At 45.1% G+C, this 26,913-nt stretch overlaps 1 protein-coding gene and 1 pseudogene across 6 annotated transcripts in view; both read right to left on the bottom strand.

Annotated features, from left to right (window-relative positions):
• MANBAL (mannosidase beta like) overlaps window positions 1-17,798 on the bottom strand; it is a 28,399-nt gene extending 10,601 nt beyond the window's left edge. For 2 of the 6 annotated variants that reach the window (XM_070801649.1, XM_019972383.2), the window contains exons 1-2: window positions 17,753-17,798; window positions 8,178-8,386 (exon numbers count right to left, since the gene is read on the bottom strand). In XM_070801649.1, coding sequence (XP_070657750.1) covers window positions 8,178-8,327 — 150 coding nt within the window. In that variant the 5' untranslated portion in view covers window positions 8,328-8,386; window positions 17,753-17,798. Of the gene's footprint in view, window positions 1-8,177; window positions 8,387-8,647; window positions 8,787-14,888; window positions 15,058-17,752 lie in introns of those variants that run through there. The other 4 variants (XM_070801652.1, XM_019972384.2, XM_070801650.1 and 1 more) reach the window with 4 other exon arrangements.
• A 5,767-nt stretch (window positions 17,799-23,565) lies between these two features.
• On the bottom strand, window positions 23,566-24,903 carry LOC109567695 (arrestin domain-containing protein 2 pseudogene; annotated as a pseudogene).
• Between the last annotated feature and the right edge of the window lie 2,010 nt (window positions 24,904-26,913).

The raw sequence follows: 26,913 nt of genomic DNA, 5'->3' as shown, positions 1-26,913 counted from the left end.
ATGTGGCGAGGCCAGGGCCAAGCAGAGGCCTTCCACAAGATCGGGAAAGCGAGCAAAGGCAGAGAAATGGCTTTCTTTGCTTATAGAACATGGGCAATAAGGACACAGACTGGGGCTGCTGCAGCCATTCTGCTGACGTGTGGCAAGGCCCTAAGAATGAAGCCAGCACTGGCGGGAAGGCAGGAGATGGAGAGACAAAGGGAGCCCTGATGACCTTTCAGCTTCTGGATCCAGTCTTGACATTCCCAGTTCTAAAAGCCCATACAGTCTCTTTCTAACCTCCTCAAATTTTTTTTTACTTATTTATTTGGCTCTACCGGGTCTTAATGATGGCATGGGGACCTTTGTGGCCACGTGTGGGATTTTCCATAGGTGCGGCATTTGGGATCTTCCCAAGCTCCCTGCATTGGGAGCATGGAGTCTGAGCCACTGGACCACCTAAAGAGTCCCCTATAGCCTCTAAGGAAACTGCTGGAGTTGAGTTTCTGAGTTTTCAACTGAAAGAGTCCCCATTAACAGAAGAGACTGAGGCAAGCCCGCAAAGACGGCAGGGTGGCAGTGAAAGCACCTGCCGAAAGGCCGGCAGCTGGCTAGGCACACGTGACATAAGCACATGAAGACCTGAGAACAGTCGGTATTTACACCACTAGGAGAGTTTGTGACTAGCAGATGAACCATTACTACCTACGACATGAGTCACTGAACAAAAAAAGTCAATACCTGCTTACCCAGGATGGACAGGATCAACATTCTGGGCAGAAGCGGATCCAAAAGAGGCTTGGGGAGGATGCTCAGGTAGGCTGTGGGGAACACGGAGAGGACTCCCGACCTTCGCTTCCTCATTACCTACTCCTTCATTCCTGGAATGTGGGTCCCACCTCGTTCAAACTACTGCTCTCCACTTGGAGAAAAGCTATAGGCTATCTTCCCAGAAAATGTGTCTAAGCATGGAAGCATCACGTTTTTGCACAGAACTGCAGGAAACGCACAGGCTTCTGCAGTCTTTATCTAGGGGCGCTCTAGGGGTCCAGAACTCTGCTAAGAATTTAGTTCTACTGAAACCCAGCTCTGAAGGAGGCAGTCTGAGTATGTCCTCTTCAGGTGGAGCAGCCTTCCCTCCATCACTCAGCCCAGTCTCGGTGTCCTCCTCGAGCCACATGGGGGTCTGCAGTGAGACCAGAGTCTTCTAGTCCTCTGCCCATTAGTCTGTCCGTCTCCAAGAGAGTGAAGGAACGGAGACCCCAGTTTTGTCTGCATGGCACTCCTGCTCCCTTGGGAACTGACTTCCCACTCCCCCACAGAGGTCACACCACAGGATGCTCCCCTCTCTCACACTGGCCACAGCAGTCCCAAGCTGGGTCCCAGGTACAGCTCCTTCTCTGGGGATTCTGGAACTGGGACCAAGCAGGAAGGCAGGCTCCAGAGGCTGCAGGTGAAAGATGCAAACTTGGGAATCTGTTAGTGGCCATGTTGTATCTCATCACAGGGACAGCGAGAAGAGGAAGGAAGGCAAGAGAAGTGAGAGACAGGAGACGCACAGGAGGGGAGGCAGAGGGGATGTGAGTGATGGGGTCCCACCCCTTCCAGAGGCCCAGTTGCATCCCTGCTCAGGGAGACCACCCATATCTTTTCAGTATCTCCACACTGCACAAGAACTGCCTCAAGCAAGCCAGGCATGCCTCAAGTCCAGGCCTTCCCTGAATCTTCATTTCCCTTGAAAGGCTTAGCAACTCATTCTTAGGGTTTCGAGAAGTAATACTATGTTGGTTAAAAGAATCCCCAGGTCTCCATCCCCAACTTCTTGCCAGCTCTTCCCTTCCCACTTGGGTGTCATCTGTTATTACAAACTTGACACATAGAGCGGAACACCTCCTGTGTGCCCCAAATCGGTTTGTGCTTCAGGGAGACAGTCTAAGGACCAGTGGCTGCATGACAGGATCACCTGGGCACTTGAAGAAATTTCTGATCCAAGGCTTCAGAGAACAACTGAACCAGAATCTCCACGGGTGCAGCCGAGGCCTCTGAAAATTCCCCAGGTGGAAACAGCCAGATAAAGAATCACAGACCAGACCAAGGAAAGGCAATTCACGATAACGCTCGCCAGTCCCTTGCTCACGGCAGACATCAACAAATAATTTCCTTACTCTGAAGCCTAAAAGCAGCCCCAGAATCCTTTCCACCATGGCCGCCATACAAACATCAGACTGAGCATGAGAGATGAAACACCGCTGCATCCTGGAGCTGACCGAAATGGTACAGGATCTACCTTCTTAGATTTTAGAACCTGGCCTACGAGGAAATGCTTGGATTAAATGTGGCCCAGGCCCCAATCAGGCTCAACCAAATGTTTGTTTTCTCGGGTCTTGGTTTAATGAGGTGTCAATGAGAAAACGTTCTCATCTGGCTTAGGATTCTAGGGGCTTTGGTTTTAATTTTACAAATTAGTTCTCGTTCCCACTATAGAAAAGAAAGGGGGGTGGGGTGGGAAGCATTTCTCTGTGTTCCTTTTTTCCTTCCCTGATTACCCCCAAAAGAGCTTTCAAATAATCTGCTAAGTATTGAAATACTGAAGTCATAAACTAGTTGCAGAAAATCGGCTTACTGGAACAACAGGAAAGACATTCTTTTGCCTTTCAAAGCCTTTCCCATCATCTAGAGCCAAAAATATTATCTTCTGACCCGAAAAGCCACTAATAAACCTTGCTTCTATAGGCTAAGCAAGAGGCATGATTTTCCCCTAAGCAATGTGGCTGAGAGAACAAGACTGTTCTCTGGGCCCCCCAGCCCATATCCATCCTCTCCCACCTCCTTGTCACCTTCAGCTTCCAGGTACTTTGCTCCTGCTCTCAAGCTGCCTAGAGTCCCCACAGCTGTCCCCATTCCCACAGGCTCCTTTCCTCCACAAGAGCACCCCAGCCCCAAGTTAAAACCCCTTTCTTTTTCCCTTCCTATCCAAATTCTAGTCACAGCTAGCGGCTGAGCACAATCTCTAACCACAGTCTTAGCACTCATTCTCTCTTCGTAGAGCTGTTTATACACACAGAATTTGGTGTTTCTTTTCCATTTACTTAAGAGTTTGGGAAAAGCCTGCCTTATGGGGGCATGCAGAGGAAAGCCAGCAATGGAATCCCTGCATAACTGAGGACCATTTTCGGGCATGACGCATTAATAAAAAGTCAAATTAATGGTACTATATTTTTTGCTACTGATCCACTGAAAAACCAAAAAACAAATAGAAACAAAAAACGTAACACAGGAACCTTCAGTTACAAAGATAATTCATTTGTGTTCCTTATTCCCCTAAACTTGAAGATAAAAGAAAATGAGATGTTTTGTGCCACATTTGTATTTTAAAACATGAGGCTATTACAGAGTAAAGTCAGTCAGAAAGAGAAAAACAAATACCATATATTAAGGCATATATACAAAATCTAGAAAAATGGCACTGATGAACCTATCTGCAGGACAGGAACGGAGACGCCGACATAGAGAATGGACTTGAGTACGTGGGGAGGAGACGGAGGGCAGGAGATGGCAGGACGGACTGAGAGAGTGGCAGGGACATACGTACACTCCCATGAGTGAAACAGAGCTGGTGGGGAGCGGCTGCAGCACAGGGAGCTCAGCCCCGTGCTTTGTGATGATCTAGAGGGGCAAGATGTGGGGGAGGGAGGCTCAACAGGGAGCAGACAGTGTACATATGGCTGATGCACAATACTGTACAGCAGAAACCAACACAACACTGTAAAGCAATTATATTCTAATTTTTTTAAAAAGATGAGGTTGTTGATACCAAAATCAAAGATGTCACAAATAAAGAAAATTAAAGGGTGATATCACTGATGAACACAGTGACGCAAAAATCCTCAACACAGTATCAGCATACCAAATCCAACAGTATGTTAAAAGGTTCACACACCATGACTAAGAGAGATTATCCCAGAGAGGCAAGGGTCAATCAACATGATATACCATATTAACTGAAGAATAAAAACCATATGAACAGAGACCCAACAGATGCAGAAAAAGCTTTTGACAAAATCCAACATCCATTCATGATAAAAACTTTCCAGAAAGTAGGCACAGAGGACATACTTCAACATAATAAAGGCCAGATATGACAAACACACAGCTAATGTCACACTCAATGGTGAAAAGCTGAAAGCATTTCCTCTAAGATCAAGAAAAAGGATGCCTACTCTCACCACTTTAATCCAACACAACACTGGAAGTCCTAGCCACAGCAATCAGATAAGAAAAAGAAATAAAAGAAATCCAAATTAGAAAAGAAGTAAAATTTCCCTGTCTGCAGATGATACTATCTGTCTACCATACATACAAAATCCTAAATAGGCCACCAGAGAACTGCAAGAGCTCATTAGTGATACAGAAATCTGTTGTATTTCTATACATCAACAATGAACTATCAGAAAGAGCAATTAAGGAAACAATCTCATTTACCATCATGTCAAAAAGAATACAGTACCTAAGAATAAACCTATTAATACCTAAGGAGGTAAAAGACCTGTACTTGGAAAACTATAAGACACTGACAAAAGAGATGGAGGATGACACAAACTGATGGGAAGAAATCCCATGCTCTTGGATTGGAAGAATCAATATTGTTAAAATGACCATACTACCCAAGGCAATCTACAGAATCAATGAAATCCTGTCAAAATACCAAGGGCATTTTTCACAGAACTAGAGCAAATAATTTTAAAACTTGTATGGCAACACATAAGACCCCAAATAGCCAAAACAACCTTGAGAAAGAAGAACAGAGCTGGAGGAATTATGCACTCTGACTTCAGACTATATAAAGCTACAGTAATCAAATCAGTACTGTAATGGCACATAGATCAATGGAACAGAACGGAGCTCAGAAATAAACCCATGCTCTTATGGTCAATTAATTTACAACGAAAGAGACAAGAATATATAGGTGAAAAGACAATGTCTTCAATAAATGGTGCTAGAAAACTGAAAGTGAAACAAGTAGTGTTTATTAGGAGGAAAAAGAGTAAGTATGGACAGACACACAGGTGAGCTCAGAGAATTTCACCTTCATGGTGGTTTTATTATAATCACTTTTATGGGGCATTTCTTCCAGGTTTTCCTTCAGCCAATAACCTTACTTTGCCTGGTTCTGAGTCTGTACTTGGCATCATTATATTTCAGGGCCCTTCCATGTGAGCCCACGCATCTCTTGGCCAAGATGGATTCTAGCGAAGGGGCCTATGGGTAAGCTGACATCACTTACTACAAGCTGACATCTCCTCTCGTTACCTCCAAGGAGCCTTTCTGGGCATGTGTAGTTGAGAAAGTCTCCTTGACTTTGAGAATGAGAAATATGTGGTCTTTTATCTCTTAACTGGGCAGGCTCAGCCCTTCTCTCTCCTGCTGTTTTGGAGTAGCTGTCCAGAGGGGAGAAACAAGCTGTTCACCCAGAGGCCCATCTAGCTCTTGCCTCTGCTCCACATTCCCTCCTAAGAGACCTCATCCTCTCTCATGGCTTTAACTATATCTTGCTGCTAAGTCGCTTCAGTCGTGTCCGACTCTGTGTGACCCCATAGACGGCAGCCCACCAGGCTCCCCCGTCCCTGGGATTCTCCAGGCAAGAACACTGGAGTGGGTTGCCACTTCCTTTACCAACACATGAAAGTGAAAAGTGAAAGTGAAGCTGCTCAGTCCTGTCCGACTTCTAGCAACCCCATTGACCGCAGCCTACCAGGCTCCTCCATCCATGGGGTTTTCCAGGCAAGAGTACTGGAGTGGGGTGCCATTGCCTTCTCTGTAATTATATCTTGAAGTGAAGTGAAGTGAAGGGACTTCAGACAGTAAAGAGTCTGTCTACAATGTGGGAGACCTGGGTTCAATCCCTGGGTCGGGAAAATTCCCTGGAGAAGGAAACGGCAACCCACTCCAGTACTCTTGCCTAGAAAATCCCATGGATGGAGGAGGTTGGTGCAGGCTGCGGTCCATGGGGTTGCAAAGACAGACCCTCCTCCTCATACAGACCAGTAGATACAACTGCCTACTTGATATAATCACCTGGACATTTTAAAGGCCTTTGTTAAAAACTGAACCCAGCATGCTCCTTCCCCAGATATATAATCTCCAGAATATCCTGTTAAATAAGGAAACATGTAAAACTGTGTTTAGTATCGTTTGTACATCAAAGGGAGAAAATAAATGAATAAATAAATATCACACACACATTACATTTGCATACACCTTCAGAAAAAAGAAACAAAAGGGGGATAAATCAAATAAAAATGGGTGCCTACCGGGGAGGAAGGGGAAAGGGTGCAAGATATACAGATTCAAGGAGATTTCTGTAACTGCATCCTGTTACACAGTTTTGACTTTGGCAAAATTTGTAATATAAAAGTTTACATAATTTTAAACTAAATCAAAAGGAAAAACCTCTAAAAGTGAAAAACAAAATGAAGCAAATCAGTGTTATGTCATGGTGGGAGTATACCAATGTGAAGAAAAGGCTTCTAAACACAGTACTCTGAATATATATACATCCCAAACTGGGACACATTTGGGGGCCCAGAAAGAAACATAAAGAAATCATGAATTTCATTCTAAATCTTACTGTTAATAGAGAAAAATAACATAGTTATTTGAAAGCTATAATAAGTATGTTTCAGGTGTGCTGAACAAAGTTTACATTAAAAAAAAAAAGTAAACTGCTGTCCTTAGAAAACCCAGCTTGCAAAGCTGGCCCTTGGCTGACATTTGGGAAACTGGATTTCGGGTGGTTCCCACAATTCCCAGAACTGATAAGAATGGCTCACTATGCCTAACCTGTCTGTGGAAACAACATGGTTTATGTTGAAAACCTGCCTTCCTGCTGGAAGTCTGGAATTTTGGTTTGTGTTAGGCAGAGGGTGCTTATGTGATCTGTCCCCAGTAAAACCCTAGGCAATGAGTCTCTAATGGGTTCCCTTGGTAGACAGTCTTTCACACAACTGGATGGGGTTCCCATTGAAAATCAAAGCTTTATTGGTCAAGATTGGAGGTTGCTAGAGTCCAAACTCACAACTCTGAAAACTAATAGAGGGAAAAAATCAAGCATTTATCCTGCCTTTTACTATGAACAGCATTTCAGACTAATCATATAGGTGTGACAAAAACATCTTCTTCACTGAAGAATTCCAGGTAATAAAATGCAGAAGGAAAAATGGCTCTAAGCAATGATCAATGGATGCTAAAACCATTTAGGTGAAAGAGGGATGAAGATTTTGTAACAGAGGGATCAGCTATGACCACCTGAACCCACGGATATCTTAGAATCGCTATATGACAGACAGACACTAACTGCCTGTTGATTTCAAAGAACAAGACACCCACAGCACTAGCTATGAGGTGGTCTCACAAAATAACTGGACCTGAATTGAATCAAGCCTCTAGACTGCACTTCTCATTGACAGAAAATACGAGGAACAAGTTGAACATGTCAGATGACACCACACAGAAGCAATCAGCCAAATCCTGGATGTGGTAGACGATGACCTACCTCCTCCAACAAATCAGTGTCACGAGAAAAGTGAAGGTAGGGTGGAGGAAGGAGGCTGTAGAGCTACAGAAATACAGACCTAATGAATAAAAGCCGAAATAACAAGAAAGTCAATCTGATTACATCACTCTTCTTTAAAAGCCCTGGGCCCCCACCCCCACTCTTCTGGCTGTACCTCTCATCACGTCCCCTCTGTGCTCTGGCCACAGTCACCTGCATTCAGGGGTGAGCCCATTCCTTCATTCCTTGGGTCCCTACACATGCAGTTCCTTCTCCCTGGGAGAGAAGTGTAAGTTCAGGTCCTCCCCCTGTTACACACCTTCTCAGTACCCTGTACAGGGAAATGTGTATATTTGTTTCATATCTGCCCTTCTCCCAAAGACTAGAAGTTCCTTGAGGGCAGACACCACATCTTTCAGCAGAGTCTGACACATGGTAAGTAGGTACTAAATAAAAATCTGTTTCTCACACATGCAAACAAACAAGGTATGAACCACATGGCCAGTGCCACCAGGTGGGAATTTGGAGACACTTTAAATCAATCAAGCCCCGCATAATCCCGGCTAGTCTTCACGGCTGTGAAGTCTGTAATTTTCAGGACCCAGAACCCAGCCTGAGGAGCTGAGGCTCACGGAGAAGGACTCACCGCCTCGTGGGACTTGGGAACAGGAATGATGATGGCCAGCACGCAGATGAGCTGGAAGATGGCCCCCAGGAAGAGTCCATACCGCAGCAGGTTCTCCAGGAACGTGGGCTCAGGCACCTCGGGAGGGGAGAAGTCCAGGTCGGAAGCCATGGCCCCAGCTGCCTGCTGCCTGAGGTCCCCTCCAACTCACCGCTCTCCAGAGCCAACTTCTAAATTCAAAGAGTTAATGTCACGTTTCCACAACTGATGTTTAAATGGTTCCACTTACACAAACACGCCCACATACATGCAAGAATATGTAAAGCAACTGTGGTGAAATGTTAACAGCTCTTGAATCTAAATGGAGGATATGCGCAGAGCCACCGAATCATTCTTTCAATTTTCTTCTATGTTTTAAATCTTTTCCAAATATGAAGTTACAGAAAATAAATAAATGTAAACACTTCAACAAAAATCTCAAATCAACATACATTTGCTGAAGGTCTGCTCTGTTTCAGGTTTTCTTTACTTGTTCACTTATACATCCAGTCATTCATTTAATAAATACTTATTGAACACCAAGCACTGAAGGCTGAGCAAAACAGTCTTCTCTTCTCTCGAGGCCAACTTCTAAGGACAGAAGGACAGAGGAAGACAAAGAACTCATCCAGATGGAACATGCCAGCTAGTGGTCACTGTTTGAAAAAAAGCTTCAGAAGGGCATCATTTTATTTTGTATAGAGTGACAGGAAAGGCCTCTCTGAAGACAAGACAGGAACGAAGTGGCGGAGACGGGAAGCGTGAGAGTGAGGCAGGGCGGCATCTCTGGGAAGTGTAGCCCAAGCAGAGAGAAAAGCAAGTGTAGAGGCCTGTGGTCAGGGATATGAGTCCAAAATGGCCAGAGACGAGTGCAGGAGGGAGAAGGAGGAGGTAAGATAGAGAGGAGAGGGACTGACCTGGAAGCACCCTGACACTCTGATTTTATGAAGTCGCCACAGAAGGGTTTTGAGCAGAAAAGTGACATGATCTGACTTACATTTTAAGTAGGGCAAGAATGGACATGAGGAGACCCGTGAGGAGGCTACTATCAGTAATCCAAATAAGAGATGCTGGGGACACAGACGACAGGGGCAGTGGTGGTCAGCGGTGGCAGGTCCAGTCTCAATCCACCTCTCCAGACCCTCCTTTCACCAGAGCCCCCAACTCCTAACACCCTGGTCAAGCTGAAAGACCTGCCTGTAATTCTCCAAGAGCACTGAGCTCTTTCAAATCCTAGGCCTTTACCCAAACTGCATACTCTGCCAAGAATGCCCTCTCCCACTCTGACCGCTTGCCAAATCCCCACTCTGCCTCTAAGGCTGAGCTCATATCACCTCCTGAGCATGCTTTTAGCACTGCCCTCCTCCTGTCCTGGACTGAACTGCTCCCCCTCTACCACAGCACCCATGAGTGGCTTCCTCTGGCCCACCCCAATTTTCTCAAGAAAGGGGAAAAGTTTTGGGAACCAGACCCATCTGACTCCACAGCCCTTTGTATTTTCAGGGATCTATGCCACAAGGAAACTTTCTGCTAAATCTAGGCTGTCTGATATCATGGTCATGATATCACGTGGCTATTGAGAGTTGAAACACAGCTAGTCCAAACTGAGATGGCTGTTAAGTTAGATACACACACAATTTATAAGCGAGGATGATCCTAAGAATGAAAAATATCTCACTAGCAATGTTTTATATTGAATCCATATTGATGGCATGTTGAAAAGATACACTGGGCTAAATAAATTATCAATTTCATCTATCTTAAAAAAAGAACAAAGTTGGAGGATTCACTTTCTGATTTCAAAATGTATTATAAAGCTACAATAATCAAAAGAGTGTGATACTGGCATAAGAATCTAGGGCAATGGAACAGAATAAAGAGCACAGAAGTAAATCCTCACATATACAGTCAACTGATCTCTGAACAAAGGTGCCAAGACCATCCAATGGGGAAGGATAGTTTTGTTAACAAATAGTACTGGGAAAACTAGATATCCACATGCAGAAGAATGAATGGAAGTTAACTCAAAATGTTTCAAAGAACTAAACTTAAGAGCTAAAACTATTAAACTTATTGAAGAAAACACAGGAGGAATCTTTATGACATTGGATTTGGCAATGACCTCTTAGATGCCAAACCACAGGCAACAAAAGAAAAAATAAACTGACTTCATCAGAATTGAAGATTTTTGTGCATCAAAGGGCATTATCAAGAGAGTGAAAGACAAACTGGCAAACAGTTTGGCAGGTTCTAAAAAACTTAAACCTAAAATTATCATATGATCTAGCAATTCCACTCCTAAGTATATATACCCAATAGAATTGCAAGCATGGACTCAGATACTTGTACACCAATGTTCACAGCTACACTATACACAATAGTGAGAAGACAGAAACAACCAAGTATCAATCAACAGATGAGCTGATAAACAAAATGTGGTATATTATATATAAACACCCACACGTATGTTTACTCGGCTGTTGAGATGAATAAAATTCTGACACATGCTACTACATAAATGAATCATGAAAACACAGTTAAGTGAAATAAGGCAGATGCAAAAGGACAATATTGTATGATTCCACTTGCTAGGTACCTAGGAAAGGCAAACTCATAGAGACAGAAACTAGACTATAAGGTTACAGGGACCTGAGGAGGGGGGATGGAGTAATGGTTACTGTTTAACGGGTACAGAGTTGCAGCCTGGCATTATGAAAACGTTCTGGAAATAGTGGTGATGGTTACACACGCTGTACACTTAGAAGTGGTTAAAATGATAAATTTTATGCTATGGATACTTTACCACACACAAAAAAACTGTACCTATTTCTTCTTACTTTTTAAACATAGCTACTAGAAAACTAAATTAAACACGTGGCCTGCGTTATACCCCTATGGATGGCTCTGCGTTTGCCCGAAAAGCTTCCTCCGCTTTGGCTCTGACACTTCGTTGCTCTGCAACATTTTTCCAACATGAACGCGGAGTGACTAAAGGATGACAAAAATGATCTTTGAAGTGAATAGACTGGGGGGTTTATGCAAATACACATGGTCTACCTTTTAACCTAGTCTCTTAGGAAGGTCATGCGCCTGTGCCGACAAGGTGGCCATTGTTCCACGCCACTCCTGTCTCCCTTGGGAATGGTTTTCAAAGTCTGAGGTTCACTCCCCCACCCCCAAACCCTCAGAGCTGGCAGATCTTATCCTCCCAGAAAAGATCTGACTTCTGGAAAGAACCCAACATCATCTGGATCGCAGGGTGGTGAATCAGGTGGAGCCTCAAGCCCAGGAATACCATTTTTGGTCAAATACAAGGTATGACGCTCAGACCCTCGGCAGATTGTTTGTAGTGGCTCAGACACTGGCTCTGAAGTGAATTCCAAGGCGGCTGCAAGAACAGCTTCACGAGAGGAAACATACAGCCAGGCAGGGCACTGCATCCTCATGCTGTGTGCATAGCAAGGCATAAAGAAGGTCTCTCATTTTTCAGTTACACCTCATAAATACACACTTTTTAAAAATGCCCTTGGCCCTAAACTTTACCTTTAAGGCTGTAACCAGCCTAGGGGGTTTATCAATATTTAGATTTATTAGTGTTACTAACAGCAACATTGTTAAGAATATTTCTAATACAATAAAAACATGGGGCCAAGAGTCAGGCTAGGGGCACAGACTCTGCTTCTATTACCAATTAGCTACACTTTGGACCAATCTAGAGACTTATTGATGTTCTCAGGAGCCAAACAACAATAATGCATTCAAAGCTATGATGCATTTAGAGTTTTTTTTAAATAGCAATTAGGCAACACCTAACAAGAGTCATAAAAGTGATTATTATATCCTTTGACTGAGTAACTCACTTCCTGGAATTTACAGTAAGGAAACAATTCAAAAGAAGAAAAAGGCTTCAGGTACAAAAAAAAGAGTTCATGGCAGTGCTATTCAGAATACTGAAAACCAGGAAGCAACTCAAGTGTCCAACAATAGAGAAGCCACGATGTACCGTGATGTTAACCCAATTACGGTACACCATGGCATGTTGCCCCTTGGCTTAAACAGCAAATACAGATGTTGTGTATCAGGCCAGTGCAAAGTCTTTGCAAATTTATATTACATGAAAAAATTAAACAATTACATAAACACTATCACTGCAACCATGTATAAATTGTGATTTCACTGGCTAAAGATCAAAAGAGGCCATAAGAAAATGTAAATAGTTGCTATTAAAAGTGAAGGGGCCATACGTTTTAATTCAGGGGAGAATCTTATTGAAAAAATTAATATAATCTAAAAGAAAAATCCATGCCCTATCTGCTCTCTTCATAAAACTTTTTATAGAGTCTAATGAAATGTTGCCCAGGAGAACTTTCTGCAATGACTGAAATGTTCTATGCTTCTGCTCTCCAATATGGTAGCCACATGTGGCCAGTAAGCACTTAAAGGAGGACTGAGGAACTGAATTTTTCATTTTAACTTCAATTAATTTATAAATCATCACATGTGGTTAGAGGACTCCCAGACTGGACAGCAGAAGTATAACCAGAGGATAGCTGTGGTAATGTTCTAGAAAACATAAAATGCTCTCTACATCCTGTGTCTGCTTTAGAACTCCTGTCTAGTTTTCTCTGCACCCGTGCTTTACTTCCTCGCCCGCCTGCCTGGATTTCTGGGTTTTCCTTTCCTGACTACAGAAGTCACAAGAGTGCTACTCATCCTTTGGCTCCCAATGAAGAGGCTCTTAGCTCTGACTCCGTGACAGGCTTTGCTCCCCGACCCCCTCCACTGTCACAGCAGATCATCTGCTAGATGAGCACAGTGCTTTACAGTCTAACTCATTCAATTCACAACCATTACAGACAGGGGGTATCACTAATGAGGATGAGGAAACCGAGGCTCAAAGAGGTTATGTGGCCTACCCAGGGATTACTTGGCTGACAAGGAGCAAAGTCAGGATTCAAACTGCCTGGTGGGTAAGACTGAAACTTACCTGGGGGTCAATGGTTCTCAAACTGCAGGTTTTGGCCCATTAGTGAGCCATGGAAACCATTAAGGGGCTTGCCGCTGACACTTTTTAATTTTATTAACCAGTATAATAGACAATATCACATTAGTAAGGGTGAGCATTATATCTTGAAGCTTTTTTTTTTTTTTTCCAGTTATATCCATCTACATCCCAGCATGCATGTTCTGGGTCAAAATTCATTTCTTATTGTTTGAGAAATACCACACAGTCTAATATTCTTATTGTTCCACTATAATAAGCTCCTGAGGTAGCTGGGACCCAGGGTCCATTTTGAGTTTGTTCCAGGGACTGACACAAATATCTGGTAACTGATCAAACCTGTGCTTGGTTCCCATCTTTAAAGAGCAGCCTCATTTAACAAGGGGGGGGAGCTGAGAGGCACGGGGCCTACGTAGGCTCGCCCACTGAATCAAGGCAAAGCTGAACATCCTGCTATGTCTCTAACCCTGTGGTGCTCCAGACTTGCTTAAGAGCAAAGGTTTGGTTTGTTTGTTTGTTTTTTAACACATGGGGATACTCGTACCCCCACTGGAATTTAATAAAAAGTACAGACTCATTTTGGAGAAGGAAATGGCAACCCACTCCAGTATTCTTGCCTGGAGAATCCCATGGACAAAGGAGCCTGGTGGGCTACAGTCCATGAGGTTGCAGAGTTGGACACAACTAAGCAACTAACACACACACACAGACCCATTTATTATCAAACATGGAAAATAATTTCATAAGGTCATCAGACCCCTTGAGGCTCATCCATGAATATCAGACACCAGTGGTCTGAGACATTCATTAACTTAACACAGAGTTACTGAGTCCCAGCCATGGAGTTTCTATACAATCAGAGGCACCCAAACACAAAGATATAATGTAATGTCGGCAGTGAGTAGTATGAGAAAATATAGAGAGGGAGGTAAGGAGTGCCATTTTATATGAGGTGGTCAGGGAAAGGCCACCCTGAGAAGGCAACATTTCAGCAGAGGCAAAGAAGAAAGTGAAAGAACAAGTTATTTCAACATCTGTTAGGTACCCCAAGACGGAGGAGAACAAGGGATAAGGTCTGAGGCAGAAATGAACTTTATGATCAGAGGAGCATAAAGTGAGCAGCTGTTTAAGACCAGTAGGACTCTGGGTCAAAGGGCAGCCACTGGAAGGTTCTTAGCAAAGAAACATCATCTGACTCATTTTTAAAGGGTCCCTGTGGCTGCTGTATTGAGAACAGATTGCAGAGGGACAAGAATCTGAAACAGGGAGACTAGTTAAGAGGCTACTATACTAGTGGTAAAGAACTGAGTCCTCTAGGCAATGCAGGAGTCCCGGGATCAGTCCTTGAGTAGGGAAGATCCACTGGAGAAGGAAATGGCAATCCACTGCAGTATTCTAGCCTAGGAAATCCCACAGACAGAGGAGCCTGGTAGGCTACAGTCCATGGAGTCGCAAAAGAGTTGGACATGACTTAGCGACTAAACAACAATTATTAGTCAAAACGACACATCTGCACCAGGCAATGGCACCCCACTCCAGTACTCTTTCCTGGAGAATCCCATGGACGGAGGAGCCTGGTAGGCTGCAGTCCATGGGGTCGCTAAGAGTCGGATACGACTGAGCGACTTCACTTTCACTTTTCACTTTCATGCATTGGAGAAGGAAACGGCAGCCCACTTCAGTGTTCTTGCCTGGAGAATCCCAGGGATGGGGGAGCCCGGTGGGCTGCCGTCTCTGGGGTCGCACAGAGTCGGACACGAGTGAAGCGACTTGGCAGCAGCAGGCAGCAGTGGAGGTGGTAAATTCTCAGGTTATAGATACATTCTAAAGAGAGGGCCAACAGGATTTCTGGGATGAAATCTAAAAGAGAGAAATTAACAACGAGACCTGAAGGTGAAATTATTCTGTATGATACTGTAACAGTGAATATAAGATAGGAAGTATTTGTCAAAACCCACAGAACTTTACAGCACAAAGAGTAAACTTTAATGTACACAAATTAAAAAAAAAAAAATCATTTAGGTATCCAAGATGGGATGTAGAATGTGACATTCTGAGTCGAAATATATTACAAATGGATGAGGTAATTTCACGGAAGGGGTAGGGGGAATGAGGTGCTGACCTCAGTAACTGTGGAAATGGACAGAATTGAGAAGACTAAAAGCAAGAGGAACTGTACATGGGCTGTTGTTTTCTGCATGGTATACAGTTAACAATTCTGAAACTATACACACACACTGGAATTGCACTATTGAGTCAATGGATGGCAGATGGTGGGAGCCAGGTTTGTTACAGTTGGGAATAGAAGGTTATAGATAAGCCAGAGGAGGCTGGATGGTCCACGTGGATGGATAAGTGTTGTGGATATCAGTAAAAGTCATATTTAGATTATTACAGATACAGACAGCTATATATATATATATATAGAAAGAGGGGCGGGGGAGAGGCTAGCCTACACACTTATGTCTCTTGCCTCGCATTTTCTGAGAGGGCCTAGAAACGGGAATTCCAAACAGTAGCAATAAGCACACCTAGCACCCAGACCTTGGTGTCTAATATGATTCTCCAATACAATGAGCCAGGGGCTCCTTAGAGAAACGGTTAACTCTAGGACTGAAGCAGGAAATATATAAGATGAGCCTGTAACAGAAAGTAAGAAAGTGTTCAAAAAAAACAAAACACATTGATCAGGGTATGTCAAAGGGATATAAGACCCACTTCGATGGCCAAAGCCAGAACAATCTGCCCAACAAAATAAATTAAGTAGTCCTGGATTATAATCCAAAGTATGAAAAGAATTATTCAAGGCCGTACTGATATTATTTAATAAGCAAACAAACTTCCCAAGGAGAATTTAAAATAATTTATGTAAATAATCTGTCTTAAAGTGTGAAGTATAACTCCACACTCCTTAAGGATGGGCTGTGCATAATGACTTCCTTCCAGGAGTACAATATGGAAGAGTAGTAGAAGGAGAGTAACTTTACAGTGGAAGAACTTGACTACTTCAAGCTAGTGATCTGGGGTAACATCGACAGTGATGACGTATACTGACAGTACGTACCCCACTGTGACGGTGTGAGGTACACACAGCATAGTATATACCCTGTGAGGTGATGAGAATGGCACTTTACCTCCGGGATCTTCCTCCCCCAAACCTGTAACTCCAATGTCATCATAAGAAAAACATCAAACAAATCCCAAACGAGAGTCATTTTATAAGATATCTGACCAGTAATACTCAAAACTGTCAAGAAGACTTTTCTACACGAAAAGTCTGAGAAACTACCACAGTCCTAGAAACCTAAGGAGACACGACTAAACATAATGTGGGATCCTGGAACAGAAAAAGGACTGAGCAAAGAAAAAACTGAGCAAATCTGAAGAAAGCATGGACTTTAGTTAGTTACCAATACTGGTTCATTAACTGTGACATAAATATTATACTAATGTAAAATGTTAATAATAGGGAAAATTGTTGGGGGGACATATGCGCCACTCACTGTAGTATCTTTAGAGTAATTTTGAAAATCTAAAATTATTCTAAAATTAACTTTATTGGAAAAAAGTCAACATTTCAAAATAAATAACCCTTCAAACATGTATAGATGTCCAGACTTAGCAAACAGAAACTAAGTCTTGTCTAACACAGAAAAACCCAGATTCCAAGTATCTTGGTAGGGTATCCTTGGCTTCTAATGAAATGATTTTAGAATTCTGCTCTGAGACTTCAACTGGAACAGAATGGGTAACAGAAAATCAGTGTCAGGAATTACTAACTACCCTGTGCTGTTTACCCAGACCCCTCCCATTACAACAAATTCCCAAGAACTGCTCAAAACTGAGTTCGAATTTTGTCCTATGCAAAGATAAGCCATCTCCCAGAGCAGTAAAAGCTGGCAGCCAGTGGGCTGAAAAAGACGGGCAGATGTCCTGTAAAATGTCATTCTGATGTGGTTGCCACAAGAAAAAATGTGGTTTCACAGATTCATTTCTCACTTCTCTCAAAAAAAAAAAAAAAAAAAAATCAGCAAACACGCATTGTACATTTATTAGGCCTTTTGCATTCACCATCTCATTTAACCCTCCAATCAACTCTATACACCCATTTTACAGAGGATAAAACTGAGAACCAGAGAAGCAACCAGAGCTCGCCCACAGTTACCGAGTAATACGGTACACTAAGGATCCGAACCCCGGCCAGACTGACTCCGGAGCTCTGGCTCCTCCGAATGCTCCGCCCTTGGGAAGAAAGGCCAGGTCACAACTGTGAGGAGCACCGGGTCTGGTCCCAGCTCAGAGTTAAGGCGCTGGACACGAGCAAAGCAAGGCCCTCCGCCACCCTGGGAGTCAAACTCCCCTCCGCAAGTAACTTCCGAACAAGCGACCCAGGAAGTTATTTGCGCCAAACACGGAGCGGTCCCCGGGCCAGCAGAGCAGCGCCTCCGGGACAGGGGCAGCGGCGCCGGAGCCTAATCCCCGCTCCTGTACCACAGCCTCGGCGACGACGCCCCGCCCCGAAGCCCGAACCGACCGCGGGAGCTTCGGTACTCACCTCCCGCGCCGCCGCGCCGCGCCCCCCGGAAGTGGTTTCTTGCGACCTTGGGGCCCGGAAGTGACGCCCCTAAGCAACCAGCTGGCTCGGTTCCGCCCCTCCGCGTTGCTAGGGTTGGTGGATCCAGGCTGCTGGGCTTTGTTAGCCTTTTGTCCCAACCCTGTGGTTTGGAGCTGGAGAGAGGCCTACAGAAGTGAAAGCCAGGCTCCCTCGATTCTCTAAGGCTCTGTATCACAGCCCATTTCAGCAAACATTTATACACGTTTATAGACGCCTTCATTTTTTTTTTTTAAGTTTGATTTACAAACTAGTTTGTAAGTTTTAGGTGTGTTTGTAGTGGTGTGTAAGTTTTAGGTGTACAGCAAAGTGATTCAGATATATATATATATATATATATTTTTTTTTTTATTCTTTTCCATTATAGGTGGTTATAAGATATTGAATATAGTTCCCTGTGCTATACAGTAGGCCCTTATTGTTTATCTATTTTATGTTTGTTGTTGTTGTTGTTGAGTCGCTGAGCCACGTCTGATTCTTTTGCGACCCCATGGACTGTAGCCTGCCAGGCTTCTCTGTCCATGGGATTTTCCAGGCAAGAATACTGGAGTGGATTGCCCTTTCCTTCTCCAGGGGATCCTCCCAACCCAGGGATCGAGCCTGCATTTTCTGCATCTCCTGCTTTGTCAGGTGGATTCTTTACCACTGAACCTCTAGAGAAACAAGCCCATTTTACACATAGTGTATCTGTTAATCCCAGACGCCTAATTTATCCCTTCCCCTCATCCTGTTTGGTAACCATAAGTTTGATTTCTATGTCTGTGAGTCTGTTTCTGTTTTATAAATAAGTTCATTTGTATCATTTTTTAAAAGATTCCACATGGAGGTGATATCGCATGGTATTTGGGCTCCCCTGGTGGCTCAGATGGTAAAGAATCTGCCTGCAATGCTGGAGACTTGGGTTCAATTCCTGGGTTGGGAAGATTCCTGTGGAGGAGGGCATGGCAAGCCACTCTAGTATACTTGCCTGAAGAATCCCCATGGACAGAGGAGCCTGGTGGGCCACAGTCCATGGGGTCACAGAGAGTCAGACACAACTGAGCAACTAAGCACAGCACACATGGTATTTGGCTTTCTCTGATTTACTTCACTTAGTATAACAATCTTTAGGTCCATCCATATTGCTGCAAATGGCAATGTTTTTATGACTGAGTAATATTCCATTGTATATACATACCACATCTTCTTTATCCATTCATCAATTGATGGACATTCAGGTGGTTTCCATGTCTTGGCTACTGTGAGTAGTGCTGCTGTGAACACTGGGGTGCATGTATCCTTTTGAATTAGAGTTTTCTTGGACATATGCCCAGGAGTGGGACTGCTAGATCATTTGGTAACTCTAGTTTTTTTAAGGAATTTCCATACTTTTCTCCATAGTGACTGCAGCAAATTTACGTTCCCACCAACAGTATAGGAGGGTTCCCTTTTCTCCACATCCTCTCTAGCATTTGTTATTTGTAGACTGTTTAATGATGGTCCTTCTGACCATTGTGAGGTGATACTTCATTGTAGTTGATTTACACTGTATAGATGCCTTAATTCCATGTGAGGCCCTGAGCTAGGAGCCTGCAATGCAGAAAGGAGACAAGCACAGTTTTATAATTCAGACAGAAGCAAATTATTAAAATTCATTCAAAACATTCACCAAGTACCTACTCTATGGCTTGTGCTGGTTGTTGAACTAGACAGATGGAGTCCCTGCCCTCACAAAGCTTACAATTTGAACCCACTATCATATAATGTGACAAGTGTTTGGATGGCAGTACAGTTCCTGACTGAGTGTGGGTTGGGCAAATAATGAAGGGGGAAGGGAACTCTAGTTGGACATGGTAATCAGCCTCCACTTTGGACCTGAATGATTTTTGAATCATAGGATCCATGCCCGTGTATAGCCCCTTCTCACACCAAATAGGGCTAACAGATAGTTAATAGGATATAATGGAAATCATGGAGTATGAGTTCCAAGATTAAGACATAAAAGATATTGTTCTTCCTCTTTGCGCTCTTTTCATCATTCATGAGGGATCCATATTATGATACTCAAGCAGCCCTGGGGAGAGGCTTGCATGAATGATAACTGAGTCTCTTGCCAACAACCACCTCCAACTTGCCAGCTATATGTGTGAGTCATCTTGGGAGTGGATCCTCCAGCTCTAGCCGAGCCTTCAGATGACTGCATCCCTGGCTAAAATCTTGAATATGATTGAGAGACCTTGAGCTAAAAACAACAAAATCACTCTTCAATTCCTGACCCATAGAAACGATTTTAAGTGTCTAAGTTCCAGGGTAATTTGCTTTCAGCATACAGAACTAGTACAGAGAAGATCAAGGAGGAGGAGGGGGATGCCAGAGATTCAAAAACAAGAATGAGACCCCATCTTTCCCTCAAGGAGTTCATTTTCTCCTAGAGGACACAGACAGAAATGATTATAATTCATTCAATATCCACTATCACCCTTACTGTGTGAGATGATCTGGAGGATCCAAGGATGTGTTTCTGCATTCATTCAACAGATATCTATAGTTTCTACTCTGAATCATACACTATGGAATCAGGAAGGCCAATAGTCAGTAGGTTGGTCCCTACCCTCTCTGTGTTTAGAGGTTAGGGGTTATCTGACACCTTCATTAATCAATTGCAAAGAAATGTATATTATTAACCATGAGATGTATAAGGAAGAAAGAAGAGGAAACCATGAGAGAGTAAATAACATGGGAAATGCAATCAAGAAAGGGTGATCAGGAAAGGTCTCTCTGTGGAGGTAATATTTAAACTAAGAAACAAAGGATGGAAAGGAATTTGCCAGGCAAAAGAGGCATAAGGATAGTAGGAGGTGGGAAGGCTGTTGAAAAGGCTTGATGCGTAAAAGAGTGGGGAGAAGCTGAGGCCTGAAAGGTACAAATATTTAGGGGAATTCCCTGGTGATCCAGTGGTTAGGACTTAGCACTTTCAGAGCCCAGGTTCGATCCCTGGTAGGGGAACTAAGGTCCCACAAGCTACACAGCATGGCCAAAAAAAAAAGAGAGAGAAAGTAATGTACAGATATTTTAAGATAAGACTTGGTGTTTGTCCTGGAGGGGCTCACGGTGGGGTGTGGATGAGGAGGGCCATAGGAGATGGAGATGTCTTATGTTTTGAATTGTGTCCCCCAAAAATGATTTGGTGGAGAACCAACCCCAGTACTTCAGAATGTGATCGTATGCAGAGACATGGTCTTCGCAGAGGTAATCAAATTAAACTGAGGTTATTAGGATGGACCCTAACCCAATATGACTGGTATCTTTATTAAAGGGAGAAATTTGGACACCATGCACACTTAGGGAGAATGCCATGTGAAGATGGAAGCAGAGACCAGGGTGATGCTTTTACAAGCCTAGGAATGACAAAGATCGCCAGAAAACTACAGGAAACCATGGGAGAGACGTGGAGGGGATTCCTCCCCACAGCCCTCATCCTTGATTTCTGATTCCTAGCCGGCAGAGCCGGAGAAGGCAATGGCAGCCCACTCCAGTACTCTTGCCTGGAGAATCCCATGGATGGAGGAGCCTGGTAGGCTACAGTGCATGGGGTCGCTAAGAGTCGGACACGACTGAGTGACTTCCCTTTCACTTTTCACTTTCATGCATTGAAGAAGGAAATGGCAACCCTCTCCAGTATTCTTCCCTGGAGAATCCCAGGGACGGGGGAGCCTGGTGGGCTGCCATCTATGGGGTCGCACAGAGTCGGACACGACTGACGCGACTTAGCAGCAGCAGCAGCAGCCGGCACAACTGTGAGAAAATAATTATCTCTTGTTGAAACCACCCAGTTTGTGGTACCACATTATGGCAGCCCTAGCAAACTAATACAGATGTGCAGGTGCTTTGAAACCTGTTAATATCAGTATCCAAATGTGAAATATTCCCAGCACGGCTGCTGCAAGCACAGCTACTTCCTTACTCTCTGGAAGCTTCTGGAGGGATCCAGCTGAGTCTTACTCATCTCTGCGCCCTGCCTGGCTTCATTAGCACCACAGCATGGTGGAGAACTCTGCGGCATGCTCATTCTTATCCATAACATCTCTGTGAGGCACACTGTTTGCACGATGAAAGAGAAAAAGTTGCAAAAAGCATGGTGTCTGCTCTGAGAAACATTTCCAAACTAGATGAACGCAACAGGGTGAACCAGTTTGAAATGATTAATTATAGCTGCTATTTATTGAGTATTCACCAGGTGCCCAGCGCTTTACATATATCAATATTCTCCCAGCAGCTTCCCTGTAAAGCAGATATTATTATTCTCATCTACAGGTGAAGAAAAGCAGGACCGGAGAAGTTAAGCAACTTCCCCAAGGCCCCACAGAGATGGTGTGTATAACCAATGAGCTACCTAACCAAGCTGTTCAATGGGCATTCCAGGCTTGAGTGCTCTAGGATGAAGGGAAGGATCAACAGGGAACGAGGTATCCAGGAGGGCTTCATGAGGAAGGTGGCTCAATGTGGGTCCCAGATGATGGGCTGAATTTGGATATGGGCGAAGGAAAGTGGGGTTTTCCTGGTGGCTCAGACAGTAAAGAATCTACCTGCAATGCAAGAGACCCAGGTTTCTGAGTTGGGAAGATCCCCTGGAGAAGGGAATGGCTACTTACTCCAATATTCTTTCTTTTTTCGTCCTCTGTGATTTTTATTTTTAAAAAAATGTACAAAAGAGAACAATTTAAGGCCTATCAGAAATGTGGAGTCCCAGGCGGGGGCCCTGCCTCAGCCGGGTCTCTGCACTAGGAGGCTTGTCCAGCTGCCCATCATATTTTGTCCCTCTGGGACACAGGGGGTGTTCAGAAGCATACTGTGGCCCTACTCTGTCACCCCAGGCTGACCTCTGTCCCCACAGCCTGGGTTAATGCTCTGCTGTCCCTGTCTTGAAATTCTTAATTCTTGAACAAGTAGCCCCATGGCTTCATTCTGCAAGTTATGTAGCCGGTCTTGTCTGTCTTCCTTTGAACCTGTGTTTTTCAGGCCATGCAGTACCCAGGCAGTGCTCATGTGCTGGAGTGTGTGGAGGCACCCAGGCGCTCCAGCCTGGGACAGGAGTCTCTGGTTTTCAAAGGTTTTAAGGCTGGAGCCGCTGCACCTGCCACCCTTCAGCCCCATATGGCCCTGATGGTCTGCTTTCCTGAATACCTCGTTCCTAGGCGCTCTCGCCTCCTGGACCTTGCAGTATGGCCTCGACTGAGGTGCTTGCTCTCTGAGCCCCACTCCAAAGATGAAGGGGACAGTCTCCGAACATCAGTCAGCTCTGACCTTCTTTGACTTTTCCTCTTGCTTGCCTGCCTACCAAGCTCTTGTTCATACACCAAAGCCTTAGCTAAAATGCCCTTTCCCCAGGAAGCCTTCTCCACTCCCTCTTTGGACTCTCCCAGCTCGCGGTCCTTTCCTCTGGTCCTGTGGGTCTGGAAGTATTTATGTCTGGTTCTGTCGCTCCCAGACTGGAGGTTTCTGAGGGAACATAGGCCGACACAGACTGGTCGAATGGTTTCTCAGATCCTACTGTGGGTATCTGGTACCTTATGAGGACCAGTCCAGATACGTCAAGACTCCAGACTGGCTCTTCCCTTGTGTGATGTTGGAATGGCCCCATTTTGTTCTGAGACTCAGTTTTCCCAACTTCAATGTAGTCAGCCCAGTCTGTTCTTCATCTAGCCACTCCTTGCTCATGTCCACGGTGGCTGGAAGCATGTGTAAACACCTTATCCTTTGAAGTTTCCACTTGATGCTCAGCAGGTCATGCAGCAGGGCCTCCTGGCCTCGGAGGGTGGGTTTGGATCATCCTCGGAGTACAGGGGTGGTGGACGGTAGTGGAACTCCTGGATGTAGGCAAAGAAGGGGACTTCCATGCTCACATCAGGGTCTTGCAGTAGTGGCAAGAGGCTCTGTTCCATGGCTGCCACCTCCTCATCGGGCACCACCTCGGAGTACTCAGGAGGGGCTTCAGGCCGCTCTGGCAGGAACCCCAGCCCCCAGTCCATCAGGAAGCTGGCATGGCTGCCCACGCTGGATGAGCGGCTGCCGAAAGGGTACAGGGGGATGGTGCCTAAGACCAGTGGGAGCTCCAAGAGCAGCTTGGATGAGCCCGGGATGTCCACACAGACCTTGAGGGCATAGTCCACGTGTAGCAGACGACCGTGCAAGATAGAAGGACGGGAGGGATCCGCAGAGCCCGGCCCTGCCACAGTGCCCGCCGCCTGGGGCCCACAAGCTCCCCCGAGAGGCTAGCACCACGGCTCGCTTCTGTTTTCGGGCACCTCGCTCCATGAAGGTCTGGGTCTGGACCACGGCTGCCCGAGGGAGCACGGGGCACGTGGAGCCGTTGTCAATCTCAGCGAAGACAGGGATCACTTCACCTGGTGTGTAGCCCTTGCCGTCGATCTTGGCTGAGAGGGAGACAAGGCCACGGTTATTGTACCAGGATTGGGCGATCTTTTCCCGAGCTCCGGCTTGAGGGGCCAGCAGAGCCGGTGTGTTGCTGTCCACAGGCTCAATAACAGTAAACGCCTTCTTTGTCCGACGGGCAGGGACCAGGGCCGGTGGAGGGTGGCTTTGATGCAGTATCTGACACTGCCGTGTTTGCCTTCAAAGGAAGTCACTAGCATCGGTGGCAGCTGGAAGCTGAATGGGAATTCATGACGCCCAGGAGGCAGCGTTGTGGTCTCTCCAGTGCCTTGTCGAACAGCATCGCCGCGGGGATACGAACTCGGCCCCTGGCTTCAAACCCCCGGCGGCTCTACGGCTGCAGCCTCAGAACTCGATCCCACCAGGCGCGCACAGGCGCACTTGAAGGTCGGGCCAGAGACTCCACTCCAGTATTCTTACCTGGAGAATTCCCTGCACAGAGGAGCCTGGCGGGCTACAGTCCACCAAGTCGCGAAGAGTCAGACACGACTGAGCAGTTAACACATACACAAAGGAAAGTGAGGCACAAGACTTGCTTTTCCACCTCCAAACCTTTGCCTTTGTTGATGTCTTCACCTCTTCTCCCTGCTCTTCACAAGAGAGGCTCATTCGCATCACTCAGGGCTCATCCCAAACACTACCTTTTCAGAAACATCTCCCATGATCACCTTTTCTAGCTAGTTATTTTTTCTAGAAATGGCTCCAGCGGTGTTGTTCATCCCACAGGGTAGGGTCTTTTCTGCCCTGTGATTGCTTGGACCAACTACGTACAATGGAAGAGATGCTGTGTCCATCTCAGACTTCGCGCCCAACTGGCCTGAAGGTCAGCCATCAGCTAAGAGGTATGACCAGCCCTAGACCAGTGAGCTGTGAGAAGTCCAAGCCACATAGGGAGGAAGGGAATCTGAGCAGACACCAGACCTAGAAGTGAAGAAGCCATTTGGAGAGGTAGAAAGATAGATGTGTGATAGAGCAAAGATGGTAGAATGTTAAGTGTAGAATCTAAGTGGTAGGCATAGCATGTGCTATACAATTCTTTCAACTTTTTTTTTTTTTTTTTTTGTATATTTGAAATTTTTCACTACAAAGTTGTGAGCAAAAAAGAAACCATCTTGGAATGGGATGCCTCAGCCCCAAACACCTCAACTTATCCCACTTGGAGCAGAGGTGAACCTCTCTGCCCAGCCTTTCCCAAATTCCTGACCCACAAAATCATGGATGGATATTTTAGGCCACTAAGTTTTGGGGACTAGATTACAAAACTTCTCTAAGTAGATCTCTTTTACTTTCTATCACAGCTTCCTGCCTATTTCCTTTATAGCATTCATCACAGGTTGTCTTATGTGCTTGTTGTCATCAGTCTCTCCCCTTCTAGGATATAAACTCTGTCTCCATTGTTTACTCCTACCTCCCAGCACCTAGCACCCTGCCTGGGGTACGTGTAGGTTGAAATGAATGTTTGTTGAGTGAGCAGGACATGGAGCTCTTCTGAAGAGTACTACAAGAGAATATGGAATTCACAGAGTTGGGGAAAAACTGCCATTTGTCTCTTGGGCTGCCCAAAATCTGAACCCGCATTTGTGGGACTCCCAAGAGGTAGGAGGAGACAGGCCCCCCTCACTGTGGCAGATGGATGGGATGAACACACCCTCTCCTTAGGCTGGAGCAAAGATGCTGAACTTAACCACGACCCATCAGAAGCCCCCACTCCAGATTCTGAACCTGGGGCAGGAGTGCCAGCTCGAAGGGTCCCAAGTCTAGGGCCTTGTTTGGATCAACTGGATCCTGGCCACTCCTGACCTTGGGTGGTTCCTGCCTGAGCGCCTTCAGTCCTGCCGTGTTCCATTAACTCCTTCTCTGCCCTTAGGTTTGGCTCCAGCAAGAAACGAGGAATGTTGAGTGTGGTGCATCCTGGTAAATCCAGAATGTATCCATTGGTGAAGAAGCATATTTTATGTATTTCCCTCCAAATGGGGAGGACATACTTTATGTGCCAGAAAGGCAAGGAACACATTCATCTTGGAGCCAGCAGAGCCTAAACAATAGTGGAGGCTCATCATATTTTGGATTCTTTCTCTGGGCCTCCAGGAGCCTTCTAGCAGATAACCAACTCTGATAGTTCATGGACTGTTCTCTTGCTTTCTACAAGGTGTGAACTTGAACTAAAGGCTAGATTTCACGCTTGAGTGTCTATAAACCCATGGTGGACTTCCCTGGTGGTCTAGTGGTTAAGACTCACCTGTCCGTGCAGGGGACATGGATTTGATCTCTAGTCCAGGAAGATTCCATATGCTGTGGGGCAACTGGGCCCATGCCCCACAGCTCCTAAGCCTGTGCTCTAGAGCCTGTGCTCCACAAAAGAGAAGCCGCTATAATGAGAAGCTCATGTATTGCAACTAGAGAGTAGCCCCCACTCATGGCAACTAAAGAAGGCCCACACATATCAATCAAGACCCAGCACAGCCAAAAATAAATTAATTCATTAAAAAAATTATAAACCCATGGTTTGTTGTTGTTGTCCAGTCACTAAACTGGACACATTTAGTGTCCATAGAAGCACACCAGGCTTCCCTGTCCTTCACTATCTCCCAGAATCATGTCCATTGAGTCAGTGATGTTATCCAACCATCTCAACCTCTGCTGACTTCTTTTGCTTTCAATCTTTCCCAGCA

Source organism: Bos indicus, chromosome 13 (genome assembly GCF_029378745.1).
Source record: "Bos indicus isolate NIAB-ARS_2022 breed Sahiwal x Tharparkar chromosome 13, NIAB-ARS_B.indTharparkar_mat_pri_1.0, whole genome shotgun sequence".
NCBI classification, from domain to species: Eukaryota; Metazoa; Chordata; class Mammalia; order Artiodactyla; family Bovidae; genus Bos; species Bos indicus.
This window is presented reverse-complemented; position numbering and strand designations above follow the sequence as displayed.